Raw genomic sequence first — 17,165 nt, forward strand, 5'->3', positions numbered from 1 at the left:
CTTCATTTGTCATGTCTGCCCGCCCCCTCCCGCCCCCCCGGGAAAGGAAATGCCAGATTTCAGCTGGAGGTTACTGGAAATCAAGATGTACCTTCCTTCCCCAGTGCAAGTTCATGGGTCCCTGAACTGCCCTGTGGGGCCCTGGTGCCGTGTGACGAGGTCTCTCCAAAATAGTCTAGGTGCCCAGGAGCCCAGGTAAGTCAGGAGGGACACCCTCAGGTGTTCTAAGGAAGGCACTGGATGCAAAATCCTTTGGGTCTGAGTCCACATCAGCAGTGACTGCCGGTCCCCCAGGGCTCCTCGGCCTTTTGCTCTTGGCCTCTGGGAGGGAAGGGGCCAGGGTTGCAAGTGGCAGATGGCTGGCAGAGGAGCCTGGGCCCTGGAGAGCAGCTCCCAGTTTTGGGGGCTGCAGGAGATGCGGGGGTGGGAATGGGGCTCTGAGAGACGGGAGCATCCACTCTGTATCTGGCAGCCTCTCTGGGACCAGGGCCTGTGTATAAGTCACTGTTTCGAGTTTGTGTCATCTGGTGGGGGCAGGGGTGTGTGTGTGTGTGTGTGTTGAGGGGGCACGATTCAGGATGGTGCAGCTGTTTGCACGTCGGTGGAGGAGCCTAGTGTGATTGGATGTGTGAGTCTGTGTGTACATTTGTAAGTGGGTTTGTGTGTGGGGGGTCCATTATGGGAATGGATTGTTGAGTGTATGTGTGTATGTGTGTGTGTGTGTCAGTCAAGGGTTGGTTGCAGGGTGCGTTCTGACGGAGATCTGTGTTCAGGTTGGATGTCTTTGGTGCTGGTGTGAGTGTGAGAGCGTGGGTGGATTTGGGGGCAGATGGAAGGGTGGATTGTGTATGCACACTCACATCAGGGCTGGTGGGGGGTGTCCGATGTGTGTCTGTGTGAGCGTGTGTGGCCCTGTCACCGCCGGCTCCAGGCCTGGCCACATAAACTTCACACCCCTGCGGGCGGGCTCCGTCGGCCCCGCAGTGGCCGCGTCAGGCAATGGGAAGCAGATGGGCCGGGATGGAGGCCATATGGGGCTGGGGGTGGGGGCGCATTCCTCCCTCCCAGAGCCGCCAGGAAGCCCCCTGCCTGCTGGCCCCCCATCAGGGTGGGGGCTGGAACTGACACAGTAACAAATGTCCTGCAGCCAGCATGGAGCCTTGGGGCGGGGCGGGGGGAGCAGCCCCAGCCCCACAGGGGAGTGTGTGTGTGTGTGTGTGTGTGTGTGTGTGTGTTGGGGGCTGGTCCAGGAGATGCCAGCTGGGCGAGGACACTGCCCTGAGAAACCACAGCTACCCCTGGGACTGTGCAACCTTGGGCACTGCACATACTCTCTGTGCCTCAGTTTCTCCAGCAGGGTCACAACAGGGTGGCCATGTGGGATGGGACACTGGGAAGTTTGGGCCTACCCTACTCCCCAACTCAGAGTAGAACCCTAACTCCAGAAAGCTGGGCAGATCCCAACAGGAGGGGCAGCAATAAGCCTCGACTACGTGCGGGGCGCAGGAGAGTGGTTAAGAGGTGGGCTCTGGAACCAGCCTGGCCCGTGTGTTCTGACCCCTGCCCTCCTCCCCCTCCTCGGCTGTGTGACCTCAGGCAAGGCAGGTCTCTCTGTGCTTCTTCCTCAGTAAAACAGGTAGTAACAGGAGCACTCCGCTCCCTCCGCACCGTCTCGAAGATGGTGAGTTAATCTGGGCAGAGTGCTCACCGCCGTGGGCATCCCAGGCCACGCTGGCCAGGCTGGGGCCCCGGAGCCATGCCGCACGGCTTTTTATTAAGTGCTAGTTGTGGGCTTCAGCTCACCCGAGCTTCTGGGAGCTTCGCCACGACCCCAGGGGTAGCTCCTGGGCTTAGGGCCATTTTGCAGGCGAGACCTAGAGATCTGAAATGCTCACTCTTGCCTGCAGTCACGTGGATTTAAGGGGCAGAGCTGGGCTCAGACCCAGGCCTCCTGTCCCTAGAGGCCACTCTTCTGCCCACCTTCTCAGGGGGCCTGGCCCTGTGGCAGGAACCAGCCCTGGAGGTTCTGAGTGGACTCAGGCAGCACCAGGTCCCGAGCCTGGCTGTCCCTCCCTGCCATGTGGCCCTGGGCAAGTACCTGGACCGCTCACGGCCCAGGAGCTGGGAGGGGTGGGGGACAGGAAGACAGGCTGAGCTGAGGAATCAAATGTTCTTACCGCAGTGCCATATAAATCATCCTCCTGGAGGTTGAGATGAGAGAGGGCAGGGGTGGAGGGGAATTGAGGCCGGTCTAGGTAACCTTGGCCTGGTCCGCTCCAAGCATCCTCCAAGGGGGTTGTCAGGAAGCCTAACAGGAACACATAAATAAATAAAGTGGCACAGGTGGGGTGCTCTCCTATTCAAATTCATACCCATTCTGGGCCCCTGTAGGGGAATCCGGTGTTGGTTGCCAGCCAGCACCCATTCCACTCCTCTGATCCTCAGTCCAGGGGTTCTGGGTGGAGCCAACTCCATGGGGGGGGGTGGGTGGTGTGGGGCATGTGACCCAGTACCGAGCAATTGGAGCACTGCATCTTCTCAGCCAACGAGAGGCTGGCCTGGGATCTTGACCAGAGCCATAAGGAATGAAGCCCTTTCTTTCTGTTGGGATTGCGGGCTGGGGGGGCAGCCTGGAGTGTGGAGCTCTTCTTGCCTCAGTGAGCGGGGAGTTTGAGAGGAGCCAGCAACAGTGGACAGAGAACAAGTCCTGGGATGACATCTAAACACCTAGATGTAGCCATGCCTGGTACCATCATGGTTCCTGCTTTGTGGGTGAGAAACTGAGGCCACAGCCAGGATCATACAGCCAGAAAGGGGCAGAGCAGGGATTTGAACCCAGGCGGACTGGCGCCAGCGGCTGTGCCCTGACCCTCTAGACTCCACAGAGCCCTTTGGTGTAAATCCCTCCCCCCGCCTGGAGTCCTCTCACCCAGCCTAGTGTTTGGACTCTGCTATTTCTGATCATCCCAAGGGAGAATGTTTCCTGCCTCTGGCAGAAAAATCAGGGGAGAAATGAGAGCCCTGCGGTCTGGCCCCAAACTCAGTTTGGGCAATCTTGGGCCAGATGAGAATTCTTTCCTTTTTTCTTTCTTTCGTTCTTTCTCTTTCTCTCCCCCCGCCCCCCTTTCCTTCCTTCTGTCCTTTTACCCTCCTCTCCCTCTCCAAAATACAATATTGCTTGCTGCAGCCCACTTCACACCTGGATGGTGCTCTCACCTGTGCCTGGGTGACCTCCATCTCGGCCCTGCTCCAGGCCTCGCGGGCAGCATTAGGCCCCAGAGCAGCAACCATCAGCAACACTGATTAAAATGCAGACCCCCAGGCCCTGCATGGACAAAGGTGTGTTTCCCCACTGGGGGTGGGGCCCATGGAGACAGCACCTGGCGGAGGTTCGGACGCAGGTGATCCGCTGGACACTGCATGAGGGTGTCCTTGTAGGGCCTTGAACACTGATATTAAAAGCCTGGAGCAGGGAAGCGGCTGGGGAGCTGGCCCCTCTGAGCTGGAATAGAGTGAGTGCGGATCGCTTCCTGAGGAAGGGGTCCCTTCAATCCTTTGGACATCCGGAGTCAAGTTCCACCTTGACTAGTCTTTCATGCAGGGCAGGTGTCATAACTCCCCTGAGTCTGGGCTCACTCAGCTGAGAAGGGGAGAGTAAAAAGAATACTCAGTACGTGTTGAGCAGTTAGTGTGCACCAGGCTCTGTGCTGGGCGCTTGCCGTGGAGGAATGTGTGAAATCCTCAGGACCCCGTGAGGTGGGCACTGTTATTACTTTTTCAGAAAATAAAACTGGGGCTCAGAGTGGTCAAGCTACTTGCCCAAGGTCACACAACTGGTAGGTGGCAGAGCTGGGACTTAAACCCAGGCATCTGGCCTTCTCCGGTGCTGTACAGAGTTCTGGCTTTATTTTCTTCACTGCTATGTCCTCAGTGCCCCGTACGTGCGTCTGGTGTCTGTCCATCACTGCCCATTCTCCCTAACAGGAGCGATACTGAAGCATGTGCTAATCCTCGCTCCCCACTTTGTGTGACAGACATGGTCGCAGCCCTGCCACTTAGGGTCATCAGGAGCATTGCAGGAGAGGAGTCCGGCACCGCAGTACATGCTCCGTGGTCGCTAGCCAGTTTGGTCGACGGCCTGGTGTCTTCATTCTGCTTTCCTGGTCTGATCCTGTCTCGCTCACAGGCCTGTGCTGAGCCCACAGTAGGTGCATGGAGGGAAAAGGGTAGATATATGAGTGCCTCGCTGTGTGTTGGGCCTTTTGAATACTTCTCATCCCACTCTCTCCCCTGCAACCGACCCAAGAGGGGGGCCCAGGGCCTGGCCCGCAATAGACCTCTGTAGATGTTTGTTGAATGACCCAAAGAGATGGAGAGCTGGCCGCAGGGGCGGAGTGTGTCTGGCCCAAGCCCCGCCCACCACCCACTGTTTGCCAGCTCAGAGCCAAGCCTGGTTTCCACATCTGCTGGTGCTGCCAGGAGGTGAGCAGGCCTTGGGGGAGGCAGTTCCCGGCCGTGGAGCTGGGGATCGTGGGAAGGCTGCCAGCGGGAGGAATTTCCTCCATGAAGTTAAACTGGGGCTGAGTAAGTCCTCGTTGGGTCCTGGTCCAGCAGTGGCCGGGAGGGCAGGCAGGGGGCCGTGGGACTCACCAGTTAGAGCCGAGCCTGGAGCTCTGCCAGCTGCAGCCCTCGGGCCCCAGGCTCTGCCCCAGGACGAGGAGCAGCATCCAGGAAGTGCCACTGTCAGCTTGGATTAGTCCCATCGACTTTCTGAGCCTGTTTCTTCGTTGGCACCACGGAGGGGCAGCTGTCCTAGCGTGGTGTGCTGTTCTGAGATTCGGAGGGATCCCAGGTGTCAAGCTGCGGTGGGTTTTACCATTGGATGGAGGACAGGAGCTTCCTGGGAGTGAGGATGGGCCTGGCCTCAGAGGCAGCAGGCCCGGAGGGCCCTGGGTGAGTCACTTCCCTCTGCAAGCCCCGGCTTCCCCCCACAGCCTGAGCCTGAGACCGAGGCAAGAATGTTGTCAGAGGCAGGAACTTCTGAACCATGAGTTCAACCACAATGAACAGATTTAGCAAACACAAAAGCAAGATCGACAACAAGAGACCCAGGATGCCCACTTACATTTGAATTTGAGATAAGCAATAAATAGGTTTTTTTTAGTGTAAGTATATCCTATGTAATATGTTAGTGTACGTATATCCTGGGTAATATGTTAGTGTAAGTATAGCTTACAGCAAGCCCCTTGGGAGGCATTCTGTTCACACTGCCCCATTTCTTTCTCACACAGTCCTGTGAGGTGAGAATTATCACCCGTGTCTACCCACAAGGAAATGGAGGCTCACAGAAGTGTGTCCACCTGCCCAGGATCACTCGGGCTGGGCATCCTGAGGGCCATTGGCCAACCCGCCCTGACATGGGCACGCTCACCCTCTACTCAATTCCCAGAAGGCAGTTTCGGGAACACAGGGCCAGCCTGGCAGCTGCCCAGCACTTTCCCCCTGCCGCAGCTGTCACCTGCTGGGGAAGTCCCTGTGGGTCACCCAGTGCTGGAGGCTGTCACAGTCAGGATGTGGGCTACGGAGCTGGGTGGACAGGACCCCCAGGACGTGTGAGCAGAGGGGACGCCCAGAGGGAGGGAAACAGATGGGCCTGTGGTCACCAGGACTAGCTTGGCCCCCGCTCCTCGTCAACAAGCCCCTCACGGATTTCCTGGGTGTGGCCTGGGTTGATAGGGGTCCCTCGAGGCAGTCCTGTCCCCTCCTGCAATGCCCTTGTGGCATTCTCAGGCCCCTTTCATGGCTGAGCCCCATCCCCTCTACAAAGACGCATTCATTCGTTCATTTGCTCACACATTCACTCATTCATTTATTTGTGCTTTATTCCCAAGGTTATTTCTGGAGCACCTGCTAGTTGCCAGACATAGGGCACCAGGGGATACACCGGAAAACCAGACAGACAACAAAAGCCTTGCTATCGTGGAGCTGATGGTTTAGCAGAGGAGATGGATAACAGACACATAAAGAAGATAATTTCAAATGGGAAAAGTACTAGGATGGAAACAAAGCAGGGTGTGGTGATGGAGTGTGATTTCAGGGGCCCCTTAGGACAGGGCAGTCCAGGAAGTCCTCCCTGACGAAGTGATATGTGAGGAGTCAGCAGAGAAAGCAGCTCGTCTGGGGCAGATATGGGGAAAGTGCTCCAGGTAAAGTGAGAGGCAAGTGCAAAGGCCCTGGGGACAGAGCAAGTGAGACAGTGAGAGAAGGTGTTGCTGGAATTCAGTGAACCAGAGAGAGCCTGGTGGGGCTGAGGGGGCTGGGTGTGAAGCATGCAGCACCGTGCAGGTCACAGATGGAGATCCTCTCGGTTCCTTGAGTCACCTGCTCCAAGGAAGCTTCCCTGACGACCCTAGCTAGACTAGCCCATTTTCGTTCTTCCTCTCATTGCTATGTGGCACCACAGTCTCCGTGTACTGAGCGTATGGGATATATTGTCTTTCTTTCTCCATAATTACAAGGTCAGCTGGGCAGAGGGACCCAGAGTCACCTATTGGCTGCCATGTGGCACGGAAAATGTGACCACAGGGACCCAGGCCTGGGTGCCGTCGACGGACGGCAGGGAAAATAGGTCCTGTGTTTTGTGGATTGTGGCTTTGCCTCGATTTTGGTCTCACAAGCCAACTCTGGAACCCAAGCCTTAAATACAACGAGATTCTCCCAAAATGATGTTAATAATCGTGGTTGACTTTCATTGGATGCTTGCTGTCTGCCAGGCACTGTGCTAAGCACTTTTTAAAAATTATGGTAAAATACACATAACATCGACCGTTTTGAAGTGTGCAATTCAGTGGCATTCAGTACACTCACAACGTTGTGCAACCACGACTCTCCCGTTCCAGAACATTTCCATCACTCCAAAAGGAAGCTCTGTACCCATTAAAGAGTCACTCCCCATTCCCCCCCTCCCTGCAGCCTCTGGAAACCACTAACCTACTTTCCATCTCTACGGGTTTGCCTCCTCTGGGTATTTCACATCCATGGAATCACGCAGCCTGTGGCTTTTTGTGTCTGGCTTCTTTCACATGCTCATCCACGTTGCAAAATGTATCAGAGCCCCATTCCTTTTTATTGCTGAATAAGTCTATTGGATGGATATAGCACATTTTTTATTCATTCATCAGCTGGTGGACATTGGTTCCCCACCTTTGTCTATTGCGAATAGTGCTCCCGTGAATAGGTTTTCGTTTGGACATCGGGTTTCGGTTCGTTGGGGTATGTACCTAGGAGTGGAATTGCTGGCTCAGGTGGGAATACTAGGCTTAATTTATTGAGGACCTGCCAGCTAAGCACTTTTCTGAGCGTCTGCCGCCTTGGCAGATTCTCACCACGAGCTCCTGAGGGAGGCTCTGCATTGCCCCCCATTCTGCAGATAAGGAAACTGAGGCTCAGAGAGCGGGAATTGGGAGCCAAGGTCACACTGGTGAGAAGTGAGTTGGGTTTGTTGGATTCCAAACGCCCTGGAGCCCAGGCTGAGATGGGAGAGGAAGGGAGAGCGAGAGCAAGGCGGTCTTCCAGCCTCGTGCGGAGGACTCTGAGCAACAAGGTAAATGCCAGCGTTTCTCTGTCGGACTTGCATGGGTTTTGATCCCTCTTGCTGTCCCCTGCCTGTGTGGCTGCAGGCCGGCGGGTTCCCCTCGCCACTCTGTATCCCCAGGAAGTGGTGCTAAGGAGACAACTCCCGCAAATGGTGGTTCTAAGAATGAAGCAAGAAGCCTGCCTCTGCTGTCAGCATTATGCTTTTTCTGACCCAAGGGGAGGAGGGTTTTTTCCAGCCCTGAGATCTCATGCTCTTGGTTTAGGTGGGGCTGGGGTGGGGGGACAGCAGGGACTCAGGGACTCCCAGGATCTCCTCTCCAGGAGGGCTTGGGGGGCGGGGGGCGGGGTGGGCAGCCCAGGCTGGAAGTGGCATCCACCTCGAAGTCCCATGTCCATAATGACATTTGGATGGGAAAACAGTGCCTCGTTTCCCAGAAATGCTAGGGATGCCACCTCATCAGAAGGGAAAGTAGCCTGGGTCCATTAATTTCCCCAAACCGCACTGTATTTTAGGCCAGAAAGAATAATAACTATGGGTTGTTAAGTGGATGCCAGAGAAGAAAAATCTAACTTGGACATGTAACTCTAGCAGGAGGGACAGGGTGACTGAGGAGTTTCACAGATGAGCTTTCGGTGTGGGCACGGGGTGGGGCGCCCGGCCGTGTTGCTCCACTCGGCACGGACTCAGGCTTGCGAACGTGGAGGATCACGGGAACCCTCGCTGAGCGCTTGCCGTGTGCACCGGTTCGTTCAAGATGCAGAGCAACCCTGGAAGTTGTAAGTCCTGCAATACAGATAGAGACGCCCCGCGATTCAGAGGGGGACGCCCCACTATACACATGAGGCCCAGAGAGGTGAAGACACTTGCCCAGGATTGAACAGCTAAGAAGTGGCTGAGCTGGGGCTTGAACCAAGACAGCCAGGATCTGGCTGGAGCCCGTACTCTGAATGACCATGAGCCTTTTTCAGAGAAGGCCAGAAAAATGTTGTGTCGGGTTCTGCAAAATTAAGCGACCTTGAGGTCACTGGCTGATGGGCAGGAGGTCACTAATGGAGGAGAGTGGGAGGGGACAAAGCCACCCCGGGAAGGGCCCCTTGTCCCATTTGCTGGGTGTTTTCCTTCCCGGACTCTTGGTCAAGTTGTTTCTTGGTGTGGGTCTGAGGGCTAGTGAGAGAAGGGTGAGCCCAGCTCTGAAGTTGGGGGACAGGTCGGCAGCCCTGCCTGGGAGGTGCCTGGGGAAGCGTGTGGTCTGTCTACACTGGTGAAGGCTCGGCTCCACCCAGCCTGCCGCCTTGGACTTGCCAAACGGGCACTGCCGTTGCAGGCACCATAGCCCCGCGATGCCAGGTCTGCTGGGTGACCCAAGCAAGTGGAACAGCTTCTCTGGACCTCGGAGTCCCGCACTGGAAGGTGGGGACAGTCCCTGCACGCGGCGGGCAGGGTCGCATGGTTGGGGCGGCCGCTCTTGTTCCCGCCGCCGCCAGTAGGAATCCACGTGGAGCGTCTGCCCCGCCGGGAGGATGCCCTTGGCCGGAGCCCAGATGAACGTCAGGTGGGAGGGTCCTCGGTGGCAGCCAAGGCTGGCTCCTGCCCGGCCACCCGCCCAGACGCCTGCCCGGATGTGGAGGGAGGGACGGGGGAGGGAAGGGGGAGGGAAGGGGGGGCAGGCCCCTTGTCTTCCAGACTCTTGAGTCACAGTTCCCGTTCTGCCAGCGGCACCAGGCGGGAAAGGCGGGAGGTGGGTGGAAGAAGGGGGGCAGAGGGCGGAGAGCTGAGATCCCAATTGCGGCCGCTGTTGGGTGGGACAGACAGAAAACTGTCAGGGAGGAGCAAGTCAGATACTAAGGGGGCCTTGGGGTGTCCGGGTGGGATCCTTGCACCGCTGGGTTACAGGCAGCAACATCAATCCCCAAACTTGCCCAATCGCCCTCCGCCCCCGGCAGACCTGCACATTACACCCAGCTTCATGATCCTCTCTCTATGTCTTGAGTTTGTGGATTAGGTTCTTGCCTCAGGGCCTTTGCACTTGCTATCTCTGCTGCCTCGAACACAAACACTTGGAGGGAACTGGCTCTCTTTCAACCTGAGGCTTCAGCTTCAATGTCACCTCCTCAGAGATGCTCTCCCTGAACACCTGTGCTTTAAAATGTGCCCTTCCTACTCCCCTTCCCGAGTTCTCCAGCTCAAGCCTCCACTCACTGATCTGCCCAGACTATACTGAGCACCTGCTGTGGGCCAGACCTTGGCCTGGGCACACGGGATAGAAGAGTGAGCGGAGCAGACAATCTCCCAGCCCTCGTGGAGATGTCGCAGTACCAAGGGAGGTGGACAAGCACCGGTGAATATGTAGTACAACGTACGGTGGTAAGGGTCAGGAAAGAAGAATCAAGCACAGCTGGGAGAGCCAGCATGCTAGAGAGTGGTCTCCATGTTGGGCGAGGAGTGAAGCAAGACCTCTCTCAGGAAGTGATGCCAAGCAAAGATTTGAAGGCAGTACGGTGCGTGGGGTGGGGTGGGGGGCATGTAAATATCTGGGAAAAAGAGTTTCAAAAAAAAGTTTCAGGCAGAGGGAAGAGCTAGTGCAAAGGTCCTGAGGCAGGAATTTGGTTGCCATAATCAAGGAACAGCAAGGAAACCTGTGTGGCTGGAGCGAAGTAGGTGAGGTAGGATAAGGTCATCGAGGAAATGGGTAGATCGAGCAAACCACAGTGAGGATTTGGCTTTTGCTCGAAGAGGCAGGAGCCCCTGGGGAGGATCCTGAGCAGAGGGGCAATGGAGGTGGTGAGACGTGGTCAGATTCTAGATAAATTTCGGGGGAGCATCACCCTAGCTCAGTGATGGGTTATGGTGAAGGCTAAGGAGAGAGGGAGAGGTGCCAAGATAATGCTCGGGTTGGGGTCAGGACCTCCAAACCCTCCAGGCAGACAGGCAGGGTCCCCCTACTGAGCCCCTTCCCTGCCAGAAGGCCCAGGCTTTAGGCCAGCACCCCACGCGCCAAGGGAATGAAGGCTTCCTGAATTGTGTCAGGTAGGGAACAGCATCTCACTAGTCAGCCTTCCCCCATGGAGGGCTTCTTGGTGGGGGGTGGTGCCCCACATCTTCTCTTCTCCTCTTTCCTAACCAGCAGGGTAGCCAGGCCCTTGGTAAGGCCTGGAAGCGGGGCTGGGTCCTCGCAGAGCTGAGCTGTGGGCCGGGGTGAAACAGAAGCCACCAAGGAGGGGAGCAGCAGGCTGTGGCCCGCCCAGCACCCACCCTTCACATAGACTCGGTGTCTCATCCCTCTGGCCCTGGTCACCCACCCCCAGCACGATTAGGCCCATGGGATCCTGTTTAGAGCCTCAGCCAGTGACTCAGCAGGAATCACCCCAGACAGGAGCCAGTGCCCCAGTGCCCAGACCAGAAACCACCCCTGACCTGTCCGGCTGGACAGGAACAGGGACCAAGTGGGCGGAAAAGCCCTCAGACTAGGGGAGCTAGAGGGGAGGTGGCATGGGGAACCCTCCCCCCCAAGTCCAAGTGCAGCACTGAGCCACCTGTTCCCAGTGGTGCCCACCTGGGCCCTGGTCATAGTTTTAGGTGGAGGTTCTGCAGGAGGGAACCTGACAGTTTCTCCGGGTCCACTGAAGCTTGAGGCTCCTCCTGGCTCTTCTGGGTCATGTCGGGTTGCCACGTCCATTCCGTTGTTCCTGTTCTCTTGTATGTTCTGGCCTGTTCTAGAACCTTCCATTCCTTCCTAGTCTGTTGTGTTTCATAATGCATTCATTCAGCAGATATTTTTTGGGAACCTACTATGTGCCAGGCAGTGCTCAACTTTGCACAAAGAAAGAGCCCTGCCCCGGAGAATTCACAGGGAGACGGGCATCAAATAAAAGAATGTCAGGTGGTGGTGAGAGCTGTGGAGAAGAGCAGGGGCCAAGAGACAGACCATGAAATAGCGCTGCATGGGGAGGGGCCGGCAGCTGGGGTCGGGAGTGGCCTCACTGAGTAGGTGATACTTGAGCAGAGACAGGAAGCAGGAGTTATCCCCTCTGGGGAGGGAAGCACACCCGTTCCAACGCTAGCAATAAGCAACAGCCCCTCCCTTTCCTGAGCCTTTACAGGACGGGCTGGATCCTCCTCGACAGAACTGTTATGTTCCTGTGGCTCAGCTGGGGAAACGGAGCCATGCAACTATCCGAGGGTCAGGAAGAGCGTTCTGGGCAGAGGGAAGAGCAAGTGCAAAGGCCCTGAGGCAGAAATGTGCCTGCTGGGTTCAAAGAACAGCCAGGAGGCCAGTGTGGCTGGAGCAGATACCAAGGGGGACAGTCGAAGACACCGAGCGGGAAGACAAGTCTGCATTGTGCATTTTGAGCAACTTAAGGATTTCCAAGGATGTCTCTGCCTTTGCACCAGATAGAGCAGCAAACGTCGCCACCTGAAATGAACCTGCAGGCATTTTGGTCCAAGCCTTCCCTGGTTAGGATCTGATCTTGCCAAACAAGATCTCGCTGCCTCCTGGCGCTGGGCCAGCTGTAGCAGGGCCCCGGACTGGTTCCTTCACCCTTCATGCTCTCCTGCGCGCATTCATTCACTCCACCAGCATCTATTCAGCTGGAACAGTGAGGAGTGAGACAGCCCCGGTTGCTGCCCACAGGGAGCTAGAAGTCCAACATTGGAATCCCCGACGGAGGATCCCAGAGAGCCCGGTGAGAAAACTGGAAGCTCCAGCTGCCCCTGGGGAGGGGATGAACACCTGCTCCTACAGTAATGAGGACCGGGTGGTCCTGGACCAGCTCGTTGGTTCTTATATCGGTTACTGCTCCCATTTCACAGACGGGGAAGGGGAGGCACAGGGGAGGAAGGGGCAGGATGGCGGAGCCAGGCTTTATTCCTCAGGTGTTGGCTTAGGCCCCGCCCTCTGGTGTACCCCACTGGGGCTGGTCCTCATGCATGGAGGAGGGGGGCTCATTGACAGGTTTATGCTGTTATTAGGTAGGAAGCGATTTTTAGAAAACTGATAAATCGCTGCGGGCCCAGCCTGAATAGCCACCGCTTGGTGGGGTGGAGGGCAGGGAGGGATGGGAGGTGATGTCCCCTGGGCAGGCAGGTCATCGTCCAGAGTGGGAGTCGTGGTGCCAGCCGGCTGGGGCAGCTTCGAATGGAAGGTAAATGTGCGTTGTGTGTCCGTGACGTGGGTGCCTGCGGATGTGTGTCCGTGTTTCTATGTGTGTCTGTCTGTGCATCTGCACTGTGTGTCGGATTTGGGGCTGTTTGTGCTTCTGTGTCTGTAGGCGCCCCCCCACCAAGAGTGTGTGCATTTGGTGCGTGTGTTGTGTGTCTGGGATTTCGCGTGATTGTAAGTGTGCAGGTCAGTGTGTGCTATGGGTCTGGTGTTTCCATCAGGTGCCCAGTGAGTGCTACTGTGTATGTGGAGGGTGTTGTGTGTGTCTGCTGTGTATTTGGGGGTGTGTGTGCGCGTGTGTGGTAGGAGTGTCCATGTTCCTGTGCCTGTGATGTGGTCTGTGACAAGTGTCTGGGTTCCTGTGGGTGCGGGGGCATGGGAGGACCCTTCCTGCACACACACCAGCCGGCAGCAGTGCCTCCGTATCGTAGCGGATGGATCTGGGGGTCAGGGGGGAGTGCTACCCAGGGCAGGAGGCTGAGTCCCCGCCACGAGTACCCCCCTTCACATCACCGGAGCAACTCCACAGCAGCAGGAGGATCAGGTGTGGAGGGAGGGTGGGGATTCAGCTCACCATTCTTTCTAGGTCTTGCAAGGTCCCTGTGGGGTTAGGAGCCCCCAGAGGAGAAGTGAAGTGTGGGGGCGGGGGGACAGTGGACATTCGCAGGCCAGAGGGTGAGGGAGCTTGAGCAGCTGGGAGAGCTCTGGCCTCCATGGGTCCCAGAGAGCCCCCTGCACACACATGCCCACCATGCACATAGACACACACACGCGTGTCCATGCGAGCGAGGCCCAGGCTACCACTGACGCATGCACACTGGGCCCCAGTGGGCCCAGGAGCCCCTGAGGATGACGTGTGTCCCTCGACAGCAACAATGGAATGAGAAGAGCGAGAATTGTACCCAGAGCAATATTCTCCGTGTGTTGGGGGCGTCAGCACGTGGCCCCAGGAGCCGGGAGGCCTGGCTTTGAATCCTCCTCCTGCCCTTCCTGGCCAGTGGCTCTGGGCCGTGGGCTCCACCTCTCTGGTCCTTGGTCTCCTCACCCCTTAGAACATGCCAAGCACTTGGTTTTACATCAGATACTAAAGACCTCTCCCTCCTCTCTGGCACCAGCCCTGGGTTCATTTTCCAGATGAGAAAACTGGGCCCAGAGAGGGTGCGGCCCTTGCCCAGGACCACACAGCCAGGAAATGGCAGATCCAAGATTAGAAGCCGACAAAATTTCCTGTGCCCACAAACACACACCCGTCTGCAAAATGTGCACGCTGAGCTCACAGATTCACTTGAAAGAAGCCCCAGGCTCTGCGCACACTCACAGGCAGGGCCCTGGCTACAGGAGGGCCCCGGGGTCAGCAGCACCTGGAAAGATCGGAGGGCTGCTCCTTCCCAGCAGGGATTGCGGATTCTGGTGCCTGCACGGGCTGCTCTGGGGAGCCCAAACCCTTCCTCCCCTGACCCCTACCTAAATGTCACAGTTGTTCTTTCCCCTGCTTCACACAAGGGGTAGATGGCTCCTAGGTGCCCGGCAGGTACCTGAATGAGCAGGGACCGGGCAATAGGGTTTGGTGGGGACTGCGGTGGGTGGGATTCATTGTCCCGTAGAAAAGGGGGCCCGGTGCCCTGGGAACACGAGAAGTCTGGATTTTGACGGAAATCCATGGGCAAGGAACTCCAGTTGTTTCGAACCCCAGGGGGCCACATCGACTCCTCTGTCCCTCGGTGGGTCTGGGTGGGCCCTTGAGCCCCCAGTTTGTGATGTCAGCCCGCCGGCCGAGGCCAGAGGCTGGACGCTTGCTGGTGCCCTAGAGAAGTCCCAGGCATCTCTGCATTCAGTTTTCTTGTGGCCCAGGCAGGGGGAGGACCCACAGGCTTGAGAGCCGGGCCTCTGGGGAGGAGCCAGACCTGGACAGAGAGAGGAGGCGCTGTCCTGCCTGCAAAAGTCATTTCTCACTCCCATCTCCACCCTGCCTGTCTCCTGGCGTCCGCCGGGACCTTAATGGATAAAACATCCTGCCAGTGCCTAAGCTTCCCGTTCCATCCTGAGATGGGCGCCAGCTCAGGATGAGTGACTCTGGGCACCCGGATGGAGGGGGTCGGTGTCCTTCAGCCTACGGAGTCCCAGAGTTCCCTCGGGACAGGGTCATTACGGAAGGCTTCCTGGAGGAGGGAGTGGGGCTGGAAGTAGTTCTGTGGCTGCTGGCTTGGGTGTCAGGACACTATGGCTCCACCCAGACCCCCTAAAGGGCAGTGACTATATCATCTTGGTCCCTCTGTGTCCTGAGCTCCCAGATTAGAGTCTGGTACACAGTAGGCACTCAATAAGTTTTTGTACAATGAAAGAAGAGAAAACAAGAGCTTTGGAGAGCCATTTCCCTATGCTGAGAACTGTAACCAACCCTCTGAGGTAGGGGTTATTATTGCCTCCCAGGAGGAAACAGGCACAGAGAGGTTAAGTAATTTACCCAAGGTCGCACAGCTAGCAAGTGACAACCCAGACCTGTCTGCAAAGCTTGGTGCGTATCACTTCTTGAGTGGTTCCGTGTCTGTCTCTGCGGGGGGACTGTGAAGGTCGTGCAAGCTGAGTGTGTCTGTTTTGATCCCTCCTCATCTACTTTGGCCTGGCACACAGTAGGTGCTCAGCAAATCTTTGTTGAGTAAATTACAGAAGCCCTGACCTGTCTCTGAGTCCCCAGACAAGTCACTTCTCTCTGCACCTGTTTCCTCGTCTGTGCGCGGGGCCTACTCTGAGTAACAGCCTCATAGGGTGTTTTGACAATGAAGTGATTCTCTTGGTAAATCCCTACCTGCTGAACAAGGGTTCTCCACGAATTTGGGCCTGGCTAAATGCCTGGCACAGAGCTGGTTTTCGGCAAAGGCTGTAGCGACAATGATGGCTCAAGGAGGGACGTGGTGAAGGAATAGGAAAAAACCTTCGGGTTCTGGATCTGCCTGCTGTGTGACCTTGGGCGAGTGCGCTGCCCTCTGTCTCTGGGCCTCTATCACCTCAGCCAGGAGAAGGGAGGACCGCAGGGCCTGCCTCCAGGGTTGCTGGGAAACCTAGTGAATTCTATAAAAACCGGAACCAGCCCGTCCCCAGCAGGTGCCCATGCACTCCCCTCCCCCAGCCTCTGTGCCTGGAGGTTCCCCAGCTGGCCAGGGTGAGCGGGGAGGCAGTAGCCAATGGTGTCTGTGCAGAAGGATGGAGACTCCTGCCTGCTGCCGCCGCCTCCCCAAGCCAAAGCAGGGTGCACCTGCCCCAGGTCACAGAGCACAGGCAGGGAGCCGAGGGGGTGGGGAGCAGGCATCCTGGGGTCTCCAAGGACAAACCATCCATTGTGGCCTTGTGGGTGGTGGGGGCTTCTCAGGGCCTGAATGAGGGTGAGGAGGCAGGGGCAGGTGTGGGAGCAGGTGGTAATCCCTCAGCATTACCCGGCAGGAGGGAGGGGTGGGGCGGGGATGCCCCCCAAACATGCCCTGGAACCGGCCTGGCTGGTCAGACACCTGTCCCCAGCTGCTTCTTGTCAGGAGCCATCACAGGCATGAGCCAGGCCCTGGGGGAGGAGGGGGGCGCGGGGGTCTGGGCAGAGGGACCTGGGATAGAATCCCAGCCCTACTCGGTCAGGCTGGGGACACTGGGCAAGTCACTTCATTTCTCCGAACCTGTTTCCTTATCCACAAAATGGGGCTGCAACCCCCTTCCGTGAATCTTCCAGGCACATGTGAGGCATGGGGGGTGGGGGCCTCTGAGAAATGCTTTGGGAGCTCACAGCTCACCCCCTCCCCAAAGATTTTATCATTCTTTCACTCAAGAAACATTTATGGGGCACCTCCTGTGTTCCAGAAGCGTGCCAGGCACCGGGGCCACAGGAGGGGGACAAGTGTGGTTCCTGTCCCAGGGAGAAGGCAGACAATTCATGGGAAAAAGAATGAACAAAAAAAAAAAAAAGAAAAGAAAAAGAATGAACCAGAAAATTTCAGACAGCAGCACAAGTGACGAAGAATTAAACTGAGGTGCTAGAGGGTGACGAGGGTGGGAGCTACTTGAGCCGGGGAGGTCAGGGAGGCCTGTTGGCGGAGGTGACGGGAGTGACCTGGAGGAGGGGCAGTGGGCAGGGACAGAGCTGGGGGGTGGGCTGGGGGCAGCTGGCACCGCCAGGGCACAGGCCCTGCGGGGGGCCGGGCTGGCTCTGCTCTTACAGAGGAACTGCAAGGAGGCCCCTCCGTGAGGGGGTCTGGCCGGGGAGGGGGGACCCTCGTGCCCTGTTCCCAGGGGCTGAGGCCAGGGGGCAGGGCAAGGGCCAGGCTGGAGGAAGTGGGGCCCAGCCCCAGGCCAGCAGCCTCTCGGGGGACTGCTAATATTCCCGAGTGCCGGTGACGAGACCCAGCCCCGGGTGGCAGGGGGCGG

At 57.3% G+C, this 17,165-nt stretch overlaps 1 protein-coding gene and 1 long non-coding RNA gene across 4 annotated transcripts; one reads left to right on the forward strand and one right to left on the reverse strand.

Moving 5' to 3' along the window:
• Window positions 1-52: 52 nt before the first annotated feature.
• Window positions 53-11,292, reverse strand: LOC102152383. Of its 3 annotated transcripts, none has more exons than XR_005377958.1 (5): window positions 11,131-11,286; window positions 6,991-8,380; window positions 4,651-4,900; window positions 3,381-4,193; window positions 53-2,308 (listed from the first exon to the last, which is right to left on the reverse strand). XR_005377958.1 is itself a non-coding variant. In XM_038572577.1 (2 exons), the coding sequence occupies exons 1-2, from the start codon at window positions 11,271-11,273 to the stop codon at window positions 8,619-8,621; spliced, it is 894 nt and encodes a 297-aa protein (XP_038428505.1). In that variant the 5' UTR covers window positions 11,274-11,292; the 3' UTR covers window positions 8,387-8,618. The 3 variants fall into 3 exon arrangements, 1 of the variants encoding a protein (XP_038428505.1); XR_005377957.1 differs by having other exon boundaries at window positions 56-2,308; window positions 11,151-11,292; XM_038572577.1 differs by lacking the exons at window positions 53-2,308; window positions 3,381-4,193; window positions 4,651-4,900; window positions 6,991-8,380 and adding an exon at window positions 8,387-9,389 and having other exon boundaries at window positions 11,151-11,292.
• LOC111092145 lies at window positions 58-6,769 on the forward strand. The gene is made up of 3 exons (XR_005377959.1): window positions 58-195; window positions 4,035-4,204; window positions 5,892-6,769. It is a non-coding gene; the product is annotated as an uncharacterized LOC111092145 (long non-coding RNA).
• Window positions 11,293-17,165: the final 5,873 nt, after the last annotated feature.

The sequence above is a fragment of the Canis lupus genome, chromosome 24 (genome assembly GCF_011100685.1).
Source record: "Canis lupus familiaris isolate Mischka breed German Shepherd chromosome 24, alternate assembly UU_Cfam_GSD_1.0, whole genome shotgun sequence".
Taxonomy (NCBI): domain Eukaryota; kingdom Metazoa; phylum Chordata; class Mammalia; order Carnivora; family Canidae; genus Canis; species Canis lupus.